Source organism: Monopterus albus, unplaced genomic scaffold (genome assembly GCF_001952655.1).
Source record: "Monopterus albus unplaced genomic scaffold, M_albus_1.0 scaffold326.1, whole genome shotgun sequence".
In the NCBI taxonomy this organism is placed as follows: domain Eukaryota; kingdom Metazoa; phylum Chordata; class Actinopteri; order Synbranchiformes; family Synbranchidae; genus Monopterus; species Monopterus albus.
Window position 1 is genome coordinate 318,654 of NW_018128206.1, and position 22,565 is coordinate 341,218.

At 43.6% G+C, this 22,565-nt stretch overlaps 2 protein-coding genes across 2 annotated transcripts; both read left to right on the plus strand.

The window, feature by feature from the left end:
• The first annotated feature begins 504 nt into the window (after window positions 1–504).
• On the plus strand, window positions 505–13,001 carry sepsecs (Sep (O-phosphoserine) tRNA:Sec (selenocysteine) tRNA synthase). Its single transcript, XM_020624393.1, has 12 exons — window positions 505–642; window positions 2,240–2,355; window positions 2,428–2,582; window positions 3,005–3,123; window positions 3,422–3,580; window positions 3,863–4,016; window positions 4,141–4,243; window positions 4,487–4,616; window positions 5,734–5,825; window positions 7,777–7,870; window positions 8,029–8,119; window positions 10,211–13,001. The coding sequence occupies exons 2-12, from the start codon at window positions 2,242–2,244 to the stop codon at window positions 10,455–10,457; spliced, it is 1,458 nt and encodes a 485-aa protein (XP_020480049.1). The 5' UTR covers window positions 505–642; window positions 2,240–2,241; the 3' UTR covers window positions 10,458–13,001.
• A 526-nt stretch (window positions 13,002–13,527) lies between these two features.
• On the plus strand, window positions 13,528–18,857 carry LOC109974283 (leucine-rich repeat LGI family member 2). Its single transcript, XM_020624417.1, is given in 9 exon segments — window positions 13,528–14,100; window positions 14,306–14,377; window positions 15,272–15,343; window positions 15,705–15,776; window positions 16,042–16,113; window positions 16,240–16,409; window positions 16,555–16,719; window positions 16,811–17,495; window positions 17,497–18,857. Coding segments are annotated over 9 exon segments (1,650 nt in total). The 5' UTR covers window positions 13,528–13,921; the 3' UTR covers window positions 17,660–18,857.
• Window positions 18,858–22,565: the final 3,708 nt, after the last annotated feature.

Sequence of the window (22,565 nt, forward strand, 5' to 3'; positions counted from 1 at the left end):
CCTGTCTTTGCTTTTAAAAGAGTTCGAGCGCTACTTCCCAACCACAAAGGACCCACGAACTGCCAAGGAATGGATCCGCAACCCATTTGTCAACAAACCAGGTGAATCCAGCAGGTCTGTGCAAGAAGAAGATCAACTGCTGGAGATCGCAAATGACGGCGGCCTTAAAAGTATGTTCGAGACAACAACTCTGTCGGTGTTCTGGATTAAAGTCATGACAGAATACCCTGAGATCGCCACCACAGCACTGAAAACTGTGTTACGAGGAAGCTGCTAATAAAGTTGCATACAAGTAAACAGTGAATTCACATTTATTATTATATTTACAATATAAGCAATCTACGTGAAATTTGCCAGTAGGTTATCAGCTTAACAATTCAATAATGGTAGAATAATTTAGATACAGTGAACTTAAAGTTATATTTATGTTTTACACAATTATGTGGCTTTTAAAAACTTTAAAAACAGAACTAAACGGAGTTGTGAATTACGAGTCGACCTGGTCACATGACCAGCGCTCAGTGGTCATGTGACGTGGTGACGAAGCGCCGTCACTAGTACTGCGTCTCTATGCTGCCTCCTCTTGCTGTTGTCTCTCTGTCTTCATACCTGTAGCTATTTTGGAGGTGGTTTGAAACGGAGGTAAGCGTAAGTAAACACGGAATCCATCTGCTTGCTGAAGAGACACGTCCTCGCTCTTTGCGTGAAAACATTAGCTTAGCTTAGCTTAGCTTAGCTTAGCGGAGCTACCCCAATGCCGAGGTTAGCAGCATCAGGCGACAGTTCATGAGCATGACAACATGCTTCCAGCTAAAACAGAGCCGCCTTTGGTTGACAGCTGTTGTGGTTAGGAGGAAGCTGTTCAACACGTTTCCTTTCTCTGGTGTTCTGTGATGCTCTGCTGTTTAACCTTGGCTGAGTATATGAAGGTAGCAGACAAACCTAAAACCTGGCAGGTTACAGAGAAACATGGACGTTACTGTTATATTGTTTGCTACACCTAGATCAAAAACTAGATCAGTGTAAACCAAAACTCCTACAATAAATCCTCCTTCATGAAGGTGATCATGTTCATGCTGTTAATTTAACTGTGTGATCATTTTGGAGGCTGTTTGTGATTCTTTTGAGCTAAAATAGTCTATTTTGCCATTTAACTTTAAGGATAGACTGTAATTGTGGTAGGCCACATAACACAGGGGAGCAAAGTTCAGCTGCAGCACAGAGTCAAACCTCCGAACTGATCACACAGCTTGAACACAAGCTGAACACTGTCAACTCTTGGGTTAGACTGACTTAGATTTAGCTTTGTTTACCTAATGAACTGACCGCTGAACATAGAGGTTACAAGGGACTGGTAATCAAGTAGTTAAAATAAATAAATATACTTTCTGTTTCCAACACTCTGGTTTTGTTTCAGTAACTTAAGATTATTTTGGACAAGAAATCACTGAAGAAAAACTAGGCCTTCATTCATTGGTGGGGTGTGACTAAAAAAAAAAGTGAATGGTTTAAATATGAAAAAAGAAAAACACAGCCCCACACTTGCCTTCCACGGGGTATCACACATTAACAAGTACTTCCACACTCCTGTGTTAACACAGTACATACATGCAAGCACCCGTTACACGACTAGGGGTCGATGAAGAATCATTCAACGTTTCAATGAGTAGGGACAGAATCTTATATATACACAACATGAAGACGTACATGATGACATGACACATGGTGTGTTTCAGAGGGTCAGTTGGCAAAAAGAGATGCTTAAAAACAGAAGACAACGTGAAAAACAAAATTATCTACATAAAATAGCACACTGTGATTAATTATAGAGCAGATCACACTGTAATCTGTAAAACGGCAACTAACAAGTCACACCTTCCACCTAATGTTGGTACGTAGGAATGGGGGCGACTGTGGTTCAGTGGGTAGAGCAGTCGTCTCCCAACCACAGGGTTGGAGGTTCGGATCTCGGTGCCTGTAGTCCACATGTCAAAGTGTCCTTGGGGCAAGACACGGAAACAAATTTCGTAACATACTTGGCCAACTAAAAGTGATTATCGATCAGTGAGACCTGGGGAGCTTGTGACAAGTTAAAATCAGTTGTCACTGAAAGAAGAGACATTAGCTGTTAGCTGCACTCAGTACTGCTGAACAGACCATAGAGTACATAACACCTAGGCATTAATAATATATTTAAGTATTTGAGAGTGATGTTAACAAGAAGCTCTGTGTTTGACAGAGATGAACAGTGAGAACTTCGCCCTGAGTGAGAAGCTCGTGTCGTCCTCCTACATTCGACAGGGGTCTCAGGCACGACGCAGCCACGAGCAGCTCATTAGACACTTACTGGAGCAGGTAAAGTCCGCAACTTCACCTTTTCTCAGGGTCCCTGCAGATGCACCCAGCCTCATGTTGCATGTCTTGCAGGGTAAGTGTCCTGAGGACGGCTGGAGCGAGAGCACTGTGGAGCTCTTCTTGAATGAGCTGGCTGTGATGGACAGCAATAACTTTCTCAGCAACTGTGGAGTCGGGGAGAGGGAGGGCCGGGTGGCCTCCAGCCTGGTGGCACGACGACACTACAGGTTCAAGGCTGACATTAATATCTTTTAAATTATCGAGAACAGTCTGGTCTGCTGATGATGTATATCAGCTGATATTTTGGCTGATGAAAGAACTTAAAGCACAATTAGATTTAGTGTAAAGTTTCTTTCTTGAGCTCAAGGTCCACTTACTAGCTTTTTCGGGTGCTTTCACCTGCATCTCACGGTCTGTGACGATGGATGGAGCTGGAGCAGTTTCCATGGCAACTGAACAAACTCCAAACCTTTGAAAGCTCCAGAAAAAAGCTAAGTAAGTAGACCTTCAGTTAAGGTTTTTATTTTTTGTTTGTTTGTCAAATACTACAGTTTCCTGTGAGGTAATGTCTGACATAAACACTGATACTGATCTAGGTTTTAGCCACACATGTCTGCTTCCTGTTGTGACGTTCAGCTGTTGTCACTAGGTTGATCCATGGCATCGGTCGGTCCGGTGACATCGCTGCCGTTCAGCCCAAAGCTGCAGGCTCCAGTCTGCTTAACAAGCTGACCAACTCAGTTGTGTTAGACATCTTGAAACTTGCAGGTGCGTATATGTTATCCTTCAAATGAAGGTTACTGTTTTAGTGCTGTGCACTTAAAGAAGGATATGTCTTGATTGGGACATTTTAAAGGTGATTTTCAAAAAGGTTTTAATAACTATAGAACAGGTGGTATACCCCATTCATTCTCTCTCCAACTGCAGTTTGTACTTCCTTGTTTTTTACCATCCCTGCCCACATCAAACACTGGTTGGCTGTGGCTGAAGGCGCTGCTCCTGTGTATCTTTAGTTCAGGTTTTTACATCTAGGTGTAAGTAGAAAATTGTTTTGTTTGGACAACAGGTGTTCGGAGTGTGGCGACCTGCTTCGTCGTTCCCATGGCAACAGGGATGAGCTTGACTCTGTGCTTCCTGACCCTTCGTCATCGGAGACCCAAGGCTCGCTATATCATTTGGCCTCGCATCGATCAGAAGTCCTGTTTCAAATCCATGATCACAGCAGGTGATAATAAGACAGTAATATCTGATGTTGTCACCCTGACATCCTGGCCACAATCCAGACTGATGTTTGGAGTATAGCTGCAGCTAGAGCCTCAGACATGCTCAAAAGCCTGAAATGGTGTCTTAATTATGTCACGGCAGGCTACATTTTTCTTTTTGTTGGCACTGTTAAATGAATCCAACCATCCAACATCCTTGTGCTAATTAGAAGTGTGCTTCTGCCTCGTACAGTCACAGCCGAGGGCTTTCTCTGTCTCCTACTCATATCAGACTTATTTATCAGGGTTTGAACCGGTGGTGGTGGAGAACGCTCTTGAAGGAGATGAGCTGCGGACAAACTTGGAAGCAGTCGAACGTAAGATAGAGGAGCTTGGAGCCGAGAACATCCTGTGTGTTCATTCGACAACATCCTGCTTCGCCCCACGAGTCCCTGACAGGTGAGACATGCTTTCATTCATGGGCTTAGGCTTTTCTAGGTGTCAGAGTAGGATTAGGAGATGTTTAAAGGGAACATTTATATAAATGTGTTCCATTCTCAAAAGTGCACTTGTTGTCTTGCAGGCTTGAAGAGCTGGCTGCTATGTGTGCCAAATATAATATTCCCCACATAGTTAACAATGCATACGGAGTGCAGTCGACCAAATGCATGCACCTTATACAACAGGTAGGTGCCACTCAGCCCCGGTTGTTGCTTTACCGAAATATTCACACCCTTACTTCACCACGTTGGAGAAGCAGCGACTAGAGCTTTATCCTCCTGAGTCCTACAGCGGGTTAGTGAGTGTAGACTGGTGGGCAAAAATAGCCATTGTTTTTGTTTAAAAGAAGATTTACAACAGAATAAAGTGTAAAAACATAAAAGGGTCTAAAGACTTTGTGCAATCTTTCCTGGACTGTGTTTGATCAGGGGGCCCGTGTGGGGAGAATTGATGCCTTTGTACAAAGCTTGGACAAGAACTTTATGGTCCCAGTAGGTGGCGCCATTATCGCAGGCTTTGATGAGTCCTTCATACAGGAGATAAGCCAGATGTACCCAGGTGAGTGCATGTGTATTTATGTGTATATGTTTTTGCATATGCATGTTTATACAGACTTGGGTGTGTGTACGTCTGTCTCCGCTGTCTTTTCTGGTGTGTAGCAGCAGGACAGTGTGTGTGGGATTGACTCAAAGTAAACTACTGCGTGTGTCTCAGTGATGATAATTTAAATGTCTGTGGACAACAATGGAGCCAGACTAGTGGCAGAAAACAAAGACATTGAAGTGTATTGATCCTTCAGATGCAAACACTGTAGTGACTGTCAGCTGGTAATTAGCTTTACTTTTAAACATGTTTATAATTTAATGCTCCTCCACATGCAGGACTCTTCTTTGGTCACTAATAGAATAAAGGTTTCATAAATGTGAAAGTGTTTGTATCAGTCTGTATAATCTCCCTGTTAACCTAGTCCAGATTAGACAGGTCTAGGTGTAGTGGTTTTTGATCCAGACCGGGGCCGATGTGGTTTGGACGGGAACAAACAGCAAAGCTGCACTTTTTGTGTGTTTTCACAAATAGAATAAAGGTTTAACAAGCCTGAAACTGATCATGCTGTTGTAGTTGTTGCAGTAATAGAGCGGTCTGTGTGAGCCAGAAGACGGGATTTGGATGAGCCCTGCAGTCAACAGCTGGCGTCGTCCTCTAATTAGAGAAACACAGATTAGCACACATGGTTTAAAGGAGACGTCACAGAGAGATCTCCATCTGACACACTGTACCAGCCTTATGTCAGCAGTGTCCTGGAGAATCGCTTCTTGAAAAGAACTCTGTCAGACTGTAGAATGCAGAATGCCATCATTTCTGTGTAGGAGTCATCACACAGTGAACTCAGGGAAGACTGCCACAGTCATACACCAGGTGCTTCACCTTCACAGCCTATAAAGTAGTGATGCTTGTTTTAGCGTTGATGAAACATTCAGGTTAGGAGTTGATATTCCGTCCATCCAGGGTCACGGGGGGCTGGAGCCAATCCCAGCTGACACTGGGTGAGAGGCGGGATCCACCCTGGACAGGTCACGGTTCTGCCACGGGGGGAGTTGATATTAACATCTATAATTAGCAGACTGCGTCTTGTCTGTCTGCCCTAACTAGCCACTGCTTGGCCTTCTGTGTTCAGGTCGAGCATCGGCCTCACCCTCCCTCGACGTCCTCATTACGCTTCTCACTCTGGGAGCCAACGGCTACAAGAAACTCTTGTCAGAACGAAAGGTGAGCGCACACACACGTCACCATTACAAGGCTAAAGATACACACACACTTGATTTAGGGTGTGACACCTGCTTGGGGCTCTCAGCTGGTTTGACAAGAGCAGTGTGGTTTGGCATAAACCCACTGCAGCAATGTCAGTGATGCATATGTAGCTTTGTGAATATGTTGGTGCACGTGCTGTGTCAACAGCTTTCCCCAGAAGACAGCAAAGAACAGCTTACATCGGTTTTATTAATTGTTGTGCATGCATTTTATGACTGTGTGCGTGTAGCCCTTTAGTTTTACCCGCAGTCAGACTGAGGGCAGTGTATTTAGCGTGTGCGCTATAGCAAGATAAATTGATCTAGAAATTTCAGAAACATCCCTTGGCACCACTGTTGCAGTGCAGCACTCTCACTGCTGCACAATAAATGTACTGTGAATGTGCTCAGCTCTGTCTGTTTCTCTTGATGTGCAGACTCCTGGAAGAGTCACAGAGAAGTTGCTCTTTTTTTAAGAAGCTGAAGGTGGGAATTTGTTAGAAGTGACCCCAAATGGAGGTGCATTGTAATCACAAGTTAGTGACACTCCTAGGTGATGACACACAACACCCAAAATGCCAGAAGTATCTAACTAGGAAATTCCTCTGGCCTCTCGCATGGCCACACACACACCATCATAGCTTATTGATTTCTGACATCATGCATAATTAATATCCAGGCCCAGTTTCCCATAGTGTCTGCAGAGCTGAATGATTCCCCCCCCACCCTAACCTCCCTTGGGCTCACAAGCTGTAAATAATTTCATCTGTTGAGGTTCCTTTACAGCCTCATGTAACATTTTATAAAAGGTCTAGATATTGAAAAGAACCAGCAGATGATGTGTGTTTTGGTAAGGATGGGATTTTGTCATCACACACACACAAACACACTCTTATTGTCTGCAGAGTCGAAGCCATGCACTCTCTCTACCACTAGCACTGCTCCTTTTAGGATAATAAAGTGGTCCTTTGTTGTTAGGGAACAAGGGACACTTTGAGCCACTTGACACCACTGACAGGGTGTTTGTGTTTGACTTATGTTAGAGAAAATATCTTTCTTCTTGATGCTTTCAAATTAAATGGTCTTATACTTGTATATCGCCTTTCTATGCTTTTACAGCACACTCAGAGCGCTTTCACATTATTCGGCCATTCACCCATTCGCACTCCCAAACACTCACACACCGGTGACATCACCGGGAGCAACTGGGGGTTCAGTGTCTTGCTCAAGGACACCTCGACATGTTGACTGGACAAGCCGGGAATCGAACCGCTAATCCTCCGGTTAGGAAATGACCCGCTCTACCTCCTGAGCAGCGTGATAAATGTGCTATATGAGTCAGCAGAGGACACTGACACGTGTCCACTGTTGCAGAGAGCAGGTCCTTCACTGTACGGTGCTTCACTGGGGAATCTGGCACCAAAAACCAGCTACAAAAACACTGCGATTTGTTGTTGTGCAGCATCCCCACCTGACCTGGGCTCACAGCAGCTGTGTTCAAATGTCCACCAGGACTAAACACACTTTGTCAGCATATTGTTAACATGGCAGTGTTAAAGTCTCAGGTTAGGAGCAGGTGGTCCTCCTCTTCTGCCTCTCTAATTAATCCCGGAGGTGGATGTGTGATGTGTGCAAAGATCCTGGCCAGAGGTGGAGTGGAAGTGGATACACTGCTTGTGCTGAAGCTTGGAGGGAAACGCACACAGGCAGGCAGGGGAAAGAGAGGGGGAAGGGAGGGTTTGAGCAGGGGCCGGCCCGCCTGTGGGTCGATTTGCTTGATTAGCAATAAAACCCGAAGCTGCAGCTGCTAAAGTAAGGCTGTGGCAGTGTGTGACAGGAGTGTTGTGCTGCTATTTATAGCCCCTTTGTGCAGCCTCGCCTCCCTCGTTATGTCTCTCCATGTTTGTTCTCTCTGTCTGCATGGCCTGAAGGAGATTTATTCGTTCCTGGCTCAGGAGCTGAAGACTCTGGCCTCTGCACATGGGGAGAGATTGCTTCACACCCCACATAACCCCATTTCACTTGGTAAGCTTAATTTCCTGGTTTCCGACCAGCACAGCATAGACTTCATGCAGTGTTTTTGCCACATGTGATGGTTTGTTTTGGATTATTTGGTGCTGTATTTCTGACCTTGTACGTTTCTTTCACCTTGGAATCTGGGATGTGGCGCCTCTCTCCCACAGCCATGTCTCTGGATGGTCTCCAGGCCCAGAGTGAGAAGGCAGTGACACAGCTGGGCTCAATGCTGTTCACCCGGCAAGTGTCAGGAGCCAGGTATGATGACTTTAACAGGCTACAGCCTGGCCTGGGAGTAGAAACATGGGGAGGGAAAACAAGAGGGTGTGGAAGTGTGTGTGTGTCATGGACAGGGACACAGCTTGGAAAGACGGAGTGAGCTCCTGTGTCACTAAAATAAGGGGATGAATGGTGTGTTGCCAAACAAAACCAGCAATCATGCAGATGGATCTGCTGAATAAGGACGAGCAGAAACTACTTTAGATGATTGGGCTGCCCATCCCATCAAGGTCACCTCATAATTTAACAGGATGGTTGCATTATGATCTGTCCACAGTGGGACAACGGGCACAAACTGCTTTGACAGCCATGTTCTTGCTCCCAATGCAGGTGTTTGTCCTTATATTGTAAGTAGGGGGAAGGATCTCTGTAACTGCTTTCTGCCTCCATCACTCAGCTGCAGAGATGCTGGACTAAGGGTCTACCTTTAGTTTTTATTTTTCCTTTCAGTAGTTTCTGACCAAGCATGACAGCATCTGAATCTTTAAAATATCCTGACTTAATGATTTGTTTGGGTCATTCTGTCATGATTGTTTTGTGTTGTTCGTGGCTCAGTTGCATTGTAAAGCATCATCAGAATGGCCTCCACACTTCTTTGTTGGTTCTCTCCTCGTTTGACTTGTTCCCAAGGTCAGTCTGTGGCGGTCAATCACATCTCTTAGCCTTCTATCTCCCTGGAATCCTTAATGAGAGACATTGTCTTCTGAGGTTTATGCTGAGGTCTTTATAATTTGTAGCAGCACATGATTCACATTTGTGAGGTGAAGTGAGGAAGAGGGAGCTGGTTTCTTGTACAACAAGGAGCTCTTCTCTTATCCAGCAAAACCAATTAATGGAGACGTGCTGTACATCCTATTACAATGCATTTCTCCACCATAATGGTCTGTGTCATACACGTGGTCCTAATAGCTGGCCAGTAATTGATTTCACATTAGTGGGAGTCTGAACACTGCTGACAGCGGTGAAATGGTGCCAAACTTTACAGGCGACCCTACTGTTTACAGTGTTGTAGATTTTGATGTGATGAAGTTACAGTGTGTTGATGAACTGCATCATATTGCTCCTTTCTGCTTTTTAAAAAACTGGCAAGTTTGGAATTTTCTTTGCTGACTGAAGCTTTTAATCTTGGAAAGAAGACGAGCAGGATCCGACTTGGCCACTAGAATCATGGAACTTGTTTGGCACAGTAAACACACGGTTTTGAAGCCTTTGACAGAACTGCCACTGGCTTACTACCAGTGGAGTTGTATCCATTAGGCTGAACAGAGGTTTATTAACGAAACCTGCTGAGTAAAGCAGCTATAATCCGTATTTTAACTGAGCTTTATAGCTCGTGTCTTAGTTTGTAGGTCAGCAGTTTCACATATTTGGTTCAGATCAGGCAGCTGATTGTAGCAGAAAGCATCAAGTAACAGAGACAGTGAACACAGTGCAGCGTTTAGCAGCTGAAGTCATTTCCCTTAGGACTCAGTAGAGGGGAGCGCCTTCATCTGGTGGCCAGAGACGTGACTCCAGATGAATGCTGATGTTGTCTGCTCAGTGTGTAACAAGTCACCATATCGGATTGAAAAGGCCCGTGTCTGTGTTGTGTTCACTGCTTTCAACTTCAGTGCTCACGTCCTCCAAACACAGTATTTGTAATGCAATGTGTATTGTATAGCAACATTTACAGTAGCATTCTCCGTATAACTGAACAAAGTAGCACATTAAACTTTCCCGATGTGGTTTTGGGCAAAGAGAGCTGTGGGCTGTGCATGCTGATGCTTAGTTTTGCATTGTTACATTGAGTAAAAAATACAAACAGTGAGGTCATTTGACTTCCCTGGTGAATATTCCTACAGCCACTAACTGAATGAATTCATTCCAGATGATCTCTCCGCTCTCCATAAAGGCCAAATCATTTTGTTTAAATAACACTAGTCAAGTCCATTGTCCAAGTTTTAGCCAGATCATAAAATATAATTACTTCCAGTTCTAAAAAGTAATTAATTCTGATTTTCCCCACTGACATATTGCGTAGTAATTATTGTACCCTACTACATCATCCTTGTGTTTCATCCATGTTTCCAGGGTAGTGCCTCTGGGCAAGGAGCAGGTCATCAGCGGGTACACGTTCCACGGCTTCATGTCGCACTCTGAGGCGTACCCCTGCCCCTACCTCAACACCGCCTCAGCTGTGGGCATCACTCGGGAAGACGTCACTCTGTGCATGAAACGGCTCGACAAATGCTTGAAGACTCTGAAGAAAGAGCAAAGTGCGGTTACAGGTGGTTCCCCGGTGCCCCCAGCGAGCCAGGAGGACGCTCCTGGAGAATGACTCAAATAGGAACATTTCAGTCGGCAAAGTGAATTCTGTTTAGCCTGAGCTCTCTGCTGCCTGCACTTCATTTTCATTTTATACAAACTGCTTTGAATGGTACTTGCTGTCAGATTATCAGTCCCGACACTAAGAGACTCAGAGTTTCACTCAGCACCGACAGCTGGTGATGAAACTGTGTGCAGGTGGTCATTAAACACAACAAGGACACAGGCTGGTGTTGCTGATTAATGCCCTGCTCTGTGAAGGTGTGCTAATTAGTAGGTACTGAAAGAGCAAATGCATCTCAGGACCAGATGTTGCATACAAGCCACTGATCTAAGTTGGATCCAAGCATCTGCAACGCTGCTTTACTTAATTTCCAGAAGTGCTGCTTAATGGTAACTGGACTTGGATGAGTGGAATTAAAACTAGATTATGGATCTCTCATTTACAACATTCTTTACTCCTCGCGTGTCATTTTTCCTAATGAAAGCCTCACGTAGCCTCTTTACTGGATACAGTATTCTATAAGGTAGCCAGTCTTTCAGTTTGAAATCATCTGTGGTTCATCTTTTCTTTGCTAATACCAGACAGTCTGTTTCATTCTGTTTTGAGAAGACATCAGGACTGTTTTTCATTCCCTGATATATGAAATGATACAGCTTTATAGTGTAGTATGTTGTGCCATCCTCTGCAGTGTACCGTAACGTGATACGACTGCTGTTGATCCGTTAACTCAATTTGAAGCCTGCGTGTTGGATGAGCTCCTGTTTTCTCAGGCTCGATAGTGAGTAACAGCTATTCAGTGCAGTACATCAAACACAGATAACTTGTGTGTTAAGTGTGGAAAATGTTGGCGTCTGTGCAGCTGTTAACGTTCATACTGTATTGTACTGTTAAACAATGGAAGATGAATTTGGATTTCAGTAGGAACCACAGCAGGGAGTTTATCTTGAATCAGACAAGGTGAAGTTTTTCTTAGGTCTTTTGTCTTAATTCCCGGCTCTTCAGTCTCGCTCATTAAGAAGCAGAGCAGGTAATGCCCCGAGGCCCAAAAAAGACTCCCACTAAAGCCTCTCTGGCTGATGACTAATCTACATGTCGATACTGCACTGTCTGAGTTCTCCCTGTGCCCTCCTCTTCCTCTGCTGCAGATTGTCAGGGCTGATTATCTGTGAAAAGTATATGCTACCATGTTCTGGAGTTCTAACACTTGGGTATGGATCAGAACTGGAAGTACAGACCTTGGTGTTTCTGTGCTGGGCCCAGGTGTGCTTGGATAAGGCAGTGTACACACTGAGCACGTGTTGGTTTTTCTCCTGCAGTTAGAAATGCAAGTCAGAATAGATGTGTAGCACGAGCAGAACCAATCCGCCCAGCAGCCTTTTGAAAGTGGGCTGGAGTTGGATAAGGGTGCAGCGTCAGCACTTTTTCCACCGTTCCCCAGCTGTACTGAGCCTTTAACAAACTCCGGTGGAAAAACACCGTGCACTGTGGCAGAGCTGGAACGGCGCAGCACGCTGACAAGCAGAAGTGGCTTTAATGGAAGAGCTGCTTTGTAATGCTGCACTTCATCAGCTGCAGTATTTGGTTCACATGAACAAATGTATCACCGTCTTAATGTGCAGAGATGTTAAACACGTCTTCTTGTCCAGTCTCAAACCCTACCTGTCACCATTTTGCTGTGTTTGATCTTTGCTGAGGTTGCAGAGATACTGTGGGGACAGACAGAGTCATGTCATTTAATTTTTGTGCTGGACAGGTTTAAGTGATCCCCCTTTATTGATCAAACCTGGGCTACGATGGAGAAACACTGCACATGGTATTATGTTTTGTTTATAAGATCAGGTGATTGATTGTGTTTTCTTATGTTTAAATGACAGAAGATGCTTGCTGCCTCTGGTTTCCCTCTGTGTCTGTTTACCTTCATCCATCCTCACCAAAATAGACCGCCTTTAAAACTGCTCTTCACACACACAATCCTAAGTTGAAGTACTGCAGGAATATTGGTTGCATGACAAATGACTCTCAGCAGCTGCCAGGTAAAGTTCAGTAGTGACAGAGGCCACGGTTCAGGAGCCGGGTACCAAACTACCTCCACAGTCATGGATCACAAGTAGAGACATCACTGTGGCTGGTTTATATTGTAAGAACCAACCTGCTGCTGCAACCATGCCAATGAAATCAGCCTTGTCAGCTTCTGAATTATGCAGTAGTACGGACCTGGGCTCATTATGAGCTTACTGTAAACTTTAAAGTTTCTCAACTAGTCCCATTATTAAATGCAGGTCTGCAGGACTAGCCAAGCAACAGTCTGCACCCCCTGTGCAAAGATCCTTTGTGAACCTATGATCTCCAGTAGCACCTGACGTATCAAAGAACAAACTAAAACCGGATACTGTAGGCCCGATGTGTGATAGGAAATGAAAACGAAACTGAGAAATCATTCACCACACTGACAACTTTTTGTTTTCACTCATGATTTAAAAGAAAAGGTTCACATGTGGGTTATGCATGTTACAACCAAAATGAAGGAGTTTCTACTTTGCTTCTCTTTTATTCTGAAACCAAAGGTCTTTAGGTGCAGGTTGACAATAAATGTCTTCTTTAGATTTAGCCTGGACAAAGCTTCTTGGCTTCATGCAATTAGTGTTTATTCTGTTAGTTGCTCATAACCTTATAAGACCTGAGTGTCACTTCTTTTGTCTTGTTAACACATGCTTCAGGATAAGGTTTTCTTAGTGCTGCTTAGGAAGCCTCTGTAGCTCTCTTCTGTTTTTAAGTCAAAATCACTTTTAATAGCTTTTACTCTTAAGTTTTCAAGAAGGAAGGCTAAGTTTCCACGTGTAGCAGCGTGATAAATGTGCTCCTGTAGCCCATGTTAGTGCAGGTGTCTCTGTACTCATACTGTGGCTGCACAGTAGCCACTTGATAAAGCTCCACCAGCTGGAAGGCGCTGTCCACGGTGCTGCAGCTATGCGCCTCTGACGGCTCCTGTATGGAGGCGGGGTGCAGCACTGTACGGCTGACTGGCATACTGTAACACAAATATGTCTCAGATCATGTCCAAATGTGCAACAATATGTATGTGTATCTGTATGGCGTCGTTTAAAACGCTACTGTTGTGTGGCAACTACATTTGGAATCAGCGCCACATCAGTCTAAATCAGCCATGTCTGCGCGCTTTGCTGCGTCTCGTTGAAAACGACAGCCTCTGACACGGACACGTTGGAGCTGACGGCCACATGCAGCCTCATCACGCCTTCTTTTCCCCACGTATGGCGCATGGTGGTTTAACCAACAGTTACCCAACTGGAGCTCAGGTTTAATAAATAATTAAAGGGGACGACGCGGAGCTTGCAGCTGATTTGCTGATGTCAGGGAGTCAGTGCAGCATTTCATGGTGCAGGGTGTAGACGCGCGGAGCCATCTGCCTCGATCGGTGCTCAGCAGACTTCACACATGCAAACCCGGCAAGAAAGATGCTGCCAGCTCTCAAGATTTGGGCGTTACTTTCTGTGTCGCTGTGCTGCCTGTCTCAGCCGGCTCATCTGAAGAAGGGTTTCCGATGTCCTTCAACATGCAGCTGCTCCAAGGAGTCTGTCATTTGTGTCGGGTCCTCCTACGTCCCAAGGATTACCCCCAACGACATCAGTTCTCTGTGAGCAGCCTACTTATATGATCTTTTAACAACATATGCTTAAACACTGCATGCAAAATGCTGCATTACAGGCTTGGTTGTATGTTTTTAATGTAGCCTACACCATCTTAATAAGAACTGAGGTTGAAAGGCAGTGCTGACTCCTTTCTGCCTCCTCTGATCACTTTAAGCATTTCTTCTTCATCTTTTCTGCCTCTTCTTTCAGGAGTGTCGTCAATGGGACTTTCTCAGAGGTCAAAGAAGCGATGTTTGCTCACATGCCATCTCTGCAGCTGCTGTAAGAATACTTCTGCTTATTCTCTGTATTATCAGATGCTATGGGTGGCTCTTAACATGTAGCAAAGGTTCCAATTAGGACAAAAGTATGCAGACAGATTGGTTTCAAAGCCTGTTGCAAAAGTGACTCTTAGCATTTTATATATCTTTAACGTGGGTGTTGTAAGATACAAAAGCAGAGTGTGGAGATCTGACAGTGTAAGGCTTCAGTAGTACACACAGTAAATCATAAACTATAATATCTGCATGTGTGAAGTATTTTTTAAAGATATTACAGTACACAAACGTTATGTCCAGTAAATAACTGTGTGCAGCGCCTTACTAATGCACTTTTTAAGTGTATTTAGTGCATGGTGAAGCTGTTAGCAGGGGAGGCAGTGAAAGGGGTTGGACACCTGGAAATTGTACCGTACATACCAATTACCATCATTCTACTGTGGTACTCCACTAGTGAGAACTGTGATGTAAGCATAAACAAAGGCTTGGCAGCAAAGTGATGACACACTTGATGATTGAGACCTTGTGGTGGTGGGGTAGTGTTTTGTTTGTGTGGTGGTCTCACACCATCCCCTCTGATCAAGCTGACTGTTTTCAATAGATTGTATGTTGCTTGTGTTTGTGTTATGTTGTGATACTGATGTATAGATATTGTGGCAACACAGTTTGCTATAATGATGAGAGGGGCCAAACACCTGTTGTGTAGTATGGTTCCTATGCTCGGTGTCGGCATTAACTGGGAGGATTCAGCGTTGATTTAATTTTGTCTAATGTTTTGCTTGTGCCATTGTTAAGCTGGTTAAATTACAATTGGAATTTGTTTTTCAGACAAAACAAAAACCAGTACATGCTGTTGGCAGCCTGCATCTGTTAATGCACATTTTGTTTTTCATTACAGGCTTTTGAACTCCAACTCTCTGGTGACTATAAGGGATGATGCGTTCTCAGGCCTTTCACATCTGGAGTACCTGTAGGTTTTAGCTGTAATTATTTTATAAAGACATTCAATGAGTTAGTGTAGAGTAATAACTAAATCCTTTGTCAATACACATTCAGTTTACCAGACGTATCTGGATAAAAGGGCAGGCTTTAACATGACAAAGCAGTCTTCTGGGAACGCTGCTGTAGACATGAGGTTATGTGGTTGGACTTCAGCTCCACATAATTGAGCCATAGACATAAATGTGGCCACGGTTTCATTGCTCTACTGTTTTATTTTTCTAAAACTACACAAAGCTCACCAACATCATTTTCATAAAAGGCTTAAAGTGCATTATCAATTCTACAGAGTGAGATCTGTGACTCCAAACTGAATCTTTTATCTTTCCCAGGTTCATTGAGGGTAATAAGATTGAGACTGCATCCAGATTTGCCTTCAAAACACTGAGGGACCTGACTCACCTGTATGCACCAAAGACTTAAATAAATATAAGATGTGTTTGCTGAAAGTGATTTTTATTGTTGAGCATCTGTGATTCTGAAGATGTAATGCGAGTAGTAACAGTTTTACTAGGATTAATGGTAACAGCGCTGAGCATTAATGGAGATACACAGAAGAATGGGACAAAGTCTTTCATGTTAATTGTCCAACATATTTGCTTGAAAAGAAATTGTGATTATCTGACACTGATGTCTTTTGCTGTATTGATTCTCTCCTGTTGCTTCTAGGTCTTTGGCAAACAACAACATTAAAGCCTTGCCCAGGGACCTGTTCAGTGACCTGGACTCACTGATTGAACTGTAAGTCTGTCACCCAGTCTGTCTTCTTCATGAACTGTGTCCCTGAGTCTCATGTATATGTTCTGCCTCTTCCTTTTATTCTTCTAAAGTGCTTCTAGCTTGTCATACAGTACGTCTCCTCAGCAGGGACCTGCGAGGCAATGCTTTTGAGTGTGACTGCCATGCTACGTGGCTGATGATGTGGTTGAAGAACACCAACGCCACAGTATCAGAAGTTGTGTGCACTGGACCGGAGGACATGAAGGACAAGCGCCTCAATGATATGACCAGCCTGCACAATGAGTGCATCTCAACAGGTGAGAAACACCTGAGCCAGTTTTCCCAGCCTCCAGTCTAACTGGCAGAGGTGTTGTTTCTCCTTTTGTCCCTTAATGATGCTGGGTCCTTAAAAGAATGTGTTAGTTTGTGGAAAACTTGAATTTAGGGTGCCTCTTTCCACAGATTTCATCCTCCATCAGTCTGTGATGTCCGAGTCTCTGTCTGCTGACACGTTCAGTTATAAAAACGATGTTTATGTGGCTATTGCTGCTCCCAGTGCAGAGAGCTGTATGGTTTTCCAATGGGACCACATAGAGATGAACTTCAGGACCTATGATAACATCACAGGTATGACAAAGCCTTAACTGTCTCAGAGTACCCTGGCTGTGTTTTCCTCTCACGTTACCAGCCTGTTTATCTACTGTCCCCTGCCCTTCAGGTCAGTCCATTGTGGGGTGCAAGTCAGTTGTCATCCAGAGCCAGGTGTTTGTCATCGTGGCTCAGCTCTTTGGTGGTTCCCACATCTACAAGTTTGATGAGGACCAGAGCAGGTTCAGCAAGTTCCAGGACATTGAGGTGTCCAAGATCTCCAAGCCTAACGACACTGAGGCATTGCAGATCAGTTCTGACTGGTTCTTTGTGATCGCTGACAGTTCGAAGGCGGGCCTGTCCACCCTCTATAAATGGAACGATAAGGGCTTTTATTCATACCAGTTGCTGCATGAGTGGTACCGTGACACCGATGCAGAGTTCTTGGACTTGGATGGGAAGGTGCGTCTTATTTTGGTGAGCCGCTCGCAGGTGCCTGTCATCTACCAGTGGAGCCGGAGCAGCCAGAAGTTTGTCCTGCAGGGTTAGATCCCCAACATGGAGGATGTGGTAACTGTGAAGCACTTCTGGATCAAGGAGGAACTGTACCTGGCTATGACATGCTATATCGGAGACTCCAAAGTTCTACGCTGGGGTGCCAAACAGTTTGCAGAAATCCAGGCCTTGCCCTCACGAGGCTCCATGATTCTCCAGCCGTTCTCTTTCAAAGAACGTTCCTACCTGGCCCTGGGAAGCGACTACACCTTCTCACAGATCTACCTATGGGATGATGACAAGAAAGTCTTTGAGCACTTCAGAGGTGTACATCCAGGCGCCGCGCTCCTTCACTGTGGTTTCCACAGACTGCAGGGACTTCATCTTGGCCTCTCCTCAGACAGAAAGATACCATTTCACATTGACACATGGGGGCAAAGTCAAGATGGTGGACATTTGTAAAATGAGACTGGTATTCTCCTAAAACTCCAGCTGACACTTCTGAAGGTGGAGAGATCTCAAATACCATTTGATCTGCTTGGATGTACAGTGTATATTCTGGTTTAACATCCCTTACTTATGTTTTGTACTTAACAAAAGATGAACCAGGACCTGAGAGAATGATCATATTACTATTTTTGTTTTAGTCTCATTTGGGGCAACTGAAGATGTAACAGGCGTGGCGGCCACTTCCTTCATTTCCTCGTACCCTGTGGTGATGTACAGTATGTTGCCTTACCAGCACTGGGGTTCTGGGTTCTGGTGGACCCTCAGTGCCTCCCTCTGGCTGTGATGAGGTATCACACGCCTTTGATTTTTCCGTACAGGGAGCATTTTGAAAGCACAAACCTTTCAGTATCATGGCCGAGGTCCCGGTTCTTAGAGCGTAGATGTGTAGATGCTATGGATTCTACCGCGTACAGTAAACATACAGAAGTAGTTTGTTGTTTTAGGAGGTGAAATATTCAGGGCTGAATATAGCTAATGCCTTTTCAGACAAACATATATGAATAGAAAATCCCCATTTTAATAAGCTTTTATTTCAGAGGTACTATAAGTGGCAAAGTAGATACAAGCTTTTTTTTAAATTCATTTAGTGGCAACGACCTGTGTTTAGATGATGTCAGGGAATTTAAACCTAAGTTAAAAAAGGTTGTTGGACTACTGAGAAGATGTAACTTTTTGTTTTAGACTCACTAAAATGGTTCCTCACAACCGAAGTCAGAGACAGAGGACAAGCTGTTTGTCCAGAATTGAAGGAAACAAAATGTTTATGTAAATATATCTACTCAGTTTGAGGCTTTTTCAGTCTGTCATTCTACTGTTTGAAAATACTGAATGTTGACTTACAAACTAAAAAATGTACATAAAACAAGACTGAATGCTACTACCTGTCTGACACACACACACATCTGAATGGATCTTTGCACTTAATTTTACAAAGGGTTAATGTTACTGCAGTGTGCAAGACCATGACATTCAAATGGGGGTGTTTGCCAAATTCTTTTTACCCCGACCCTCAGAGGACTAAAAGTGCTTCTACTCATTAAGTGAATGGCATTGCAAATAAAACATAATGGAATATGCAAGCTTAACGACATGCAGATTCTTTTGTATGACTTTGTTTTAAGCATATTGAATGTTACTCTCAAAGTATACTGTAAGTTTAATCAAATATCAAAATAAACGAGTTGAATATGATTGTTTTATCATTTATTGATCATTAGGATTGTGATACAATATCAGTTCATTTTCTCCTTTGTACCAACAACACTTTCACCGTCCTGACTAGTGTCCCCAGATGTTCCCTTCAGGCCGAATACAGCACTGAGTGGTCGAGTAAAGCAGGAGCCTGAGAAACAAAAAGATTCAGGTTCATCTTTGAGTTTACAGCTGCACATGGTTATAACTGAAGGCACTCACATCTTGTTGATTTTGCACTATTGTGACTAAACACTGAGACCAATGATTACAAAGACTTGAGGGAGAAAAGTTAGCTAAAACAATAAAAGTGAGTGAGGGATGTCTGTCATTTCCTGGGGAATGGTAATCCATCCCTTCCCAGTCTCGTTTAACCTATCCAACAGCGACGTTTGTATATATGTAAATGCTGTCTAGGAGGAGCCAGAAGCAGAAGATAACAGAAGTAAAAAGGTCAGAGAGAGCGTCAAAGTCGGAGACAAGAAAACACAGGCTGTGGACTTTTGATAAATATTAATCCCACAGTGGACGCACCACTTCAGCACCGTAAGTTCATTTGTCTACAGTACTATTTATTTTAAAATTAGATTGTTAAATAATTTGTATTCTTGCTCTTCTTCCTAATCTATTCTTATGGTTATTTAACATTATCATAACGAACACCTACCAACAAAAACAAGATTTCATCCTTGTACTTATTATGAACAATAATTATTTTCTGACATTTCCGAGCTCTGCACAGTTTGAATTCAGGTAACAGCCGGTCAGAAACAGGAAGTTCAAAGTCTGAACAGTAAGTGCGAGGTGTGGCTCTTTGTGCCTTCCTGAGTCATGACTAATTACTTTATGACTGCAGTCCTAGGACAGGGCCAGTGTAACTATTTGTATCCAGCTGACATTCTACTTCTTGCCGTTTTGCCACTTTTTTCAGCCACTACAGTACATTTGAGTGTTCAAGTTGTAGAATCAAGATTTTTTGCATACATGTGAAAACTTGGCTGAGGTGTTTGTGAATCACAGATCTAGTTGTATCAAGTATCACCGTATCAAGCTGTGGAAATGTATTTTAGGTACCACCTTTGGACCCCCTTAAATGGGGTGATGGTAAATTTATTTTTGTTTGAGCTTCTGAAAGTGCTGAAAAACTCTAAGTTCACGTTCTAATAACAGATGTTTGGCTGCTTGTCTAAATTTTAAAGTGGCACCAAATTTTGCTACAATAATATGGTCATGTCTTCCCACAGGTAATCTGAAGTATGGCAGTGACTATCCAGTTTCCAGTAGTCACCTCCACCGCCCCACCAGAAAAAACACATCCTGTAATACAATGTATAATTGAAAATAACCGTAGTAGACTAAGGGAATTATTGCAGAACAATAACATTAATGGTCTGTACCCATGCAGAGAGCGTAATGATTATATCACACCACTGATCGCTGCTGTCATGCATCAAAAGGAGGGAATTTTTAATTTCCTACTGCAACAAGGTGGAGACCCAAACATTTTTTCACAAAATGGCTGGTCAACATTGCATTATGTCTCATCACCCAACACTCCCTTAACTTTTGTAAGGAAACTGCTTGAAGCAAAAGCTAATCCAAACGGAGGGAATCCCATCCTCACTGTCACACCACTTCAAACTGCTGCCATGAATGACAGGGGTGATGTGATGAAAGAACTCATCTCTGCTGGTGCACTGGTAACATTATCACCTGTAGTTCATCCTGAACAAAGGAACCACAATAAAAAACTATCTCAAATGATTCATCGCCTTGCATCAAATGGAGATGACTTCTGCTCCAAAATCAGATATTTTGTGGATATGGAAATTGCTGTGCGAGAGAAACAACCTGAAGAAGTCTTCAAAAACTTTGACAGACACATGCTGCGGGAGCATCCTCAGACCCACCTGACCATGATAGAAATACTCTTTAATGTTATTGGACAACTTGAGGAAAAATACATCCAAGAGAGTATCAAATGGCTGAAGGACAATGGAAATCTGAACTCCTACATCAGTGGTGCAGTCAGTCGCTTTCCTAACATTCCCCAGGGACATGTAATCCAGGCAGTTGTTAGTTTAAATGCAGTTTTCTGTACAATGGAAGAGATAACAAATGAGCAAGCAGTGGCTGTAGTCCCTCATCTGCTGGAACGACTTTCCTCAAAAGAGAGACCTGATGTATGTCAAGCTGTTCTGCAAACACTGTATGTGATAACACAGAAAACAAATGGCATAAGTGGCTGGGATCAGAACTTCACTGAGAAGTTATGCAGGACAATTGTTGATTTTGTGCAAGAAAGGAATCCCACTGGAATTCGAATCTACACATATGGCATATTTGCAAACTTAATTTCAGTTGAACATGCTGTTGACATCTTCACTTCATTGAGGATAATGTCTGTGCCTGAGGACATACTGACATCTGCAGATATGACGCTGGTGTAAGGGTTAATTCCCAGTACTTCTTACCATGCCAACTCTGAGACGAGGCGGTCCCAGTAACTTCTAAACCGTGCTGGTTTATTCAAGGGTCGTCTGAAAACCAGTCAGTATCTGGTGTGACCACCGTGTGCCTCACGCAGTACAGCACATCTCCTTGGCATAAAGTTGATCAGGTTGTTGACTGTGGAATGTTGGTCCACTCCTCTTCAATGGCTGTGCGACGTTGCTGGATATTGGCAGGAACTGGAACACGCTGTTGTACACGTACAGAGCATCCCAAACATGCTCAGTGGATGACATGTCTGGTGAGTATGCTGGCCATGCAAGGACTGGGATGTTTTCAGTTTCCAGGAATTGTGTACATATCCTTGCAACATGGGGCCGTGCATTATCATGCTGCAACAATGAGGTGATGGTCGTGGATGAATGCTACAACAATGGGCCTCAGGATCTCGTCATGGTATCTCTGTGCATTCAAAATGCCATTAATAAAATGCACCTGTGTTCGTTGTCCATAACATACGCCTGCCCATACCATAACCCCAACACCACGGGCCACTTGATCCACAACGTTGACATCAGCACCCACACAATGCCATACATGCTGTCTGCCATCTGCCCTGTACAGTGAAAACCGGGATTCATCCATGAAAAGAACACCTCTCCAAAGTGCCAGATGCCGTCGAATGTGAGCATTTGCCCACTCAAGCCAGTTCTTTGAGTTCAGCTCATGAAAAATGGGGGCTATCAAGTATCACCGTATCAAGCTGTGGAAATGTATTTTAGGTACCACCTTTGGACCCCCTTAAATGGGGTGATGGTAAATTTATTTTTGTTTGAGCTTCTGAAAGTGCTGAAAAACTCTAAGTTCACGTTCTAATAACAGATGTTTGGCTGCTTGTCTAAATTTTAAAGTGGCACCAAATTTTGCTACAATAATATGGTCATGTCTTCCCACAGGTAATCTGAAGTATGGCAGTGACTATCCAGTTTCCAGTAGTCACCTCCACCGCCCCACCAGAAAAAACACATCCTGTAATACAATGTATAATTGAAAATAACCGTAGTAGACTAAGGGAATTATTGCAGAACAATAACATTAATGGTCTGTACCCATGCAGAGAGCGTAATGATTATATCACACCACTGATCGCTGCTGTCATGCATCAAAAGGAGGGAATTTTTAATTTCCTACTGCAACAAGGTGGAGACCCAAACATTTTTTCACAAAATGGCTGGTCA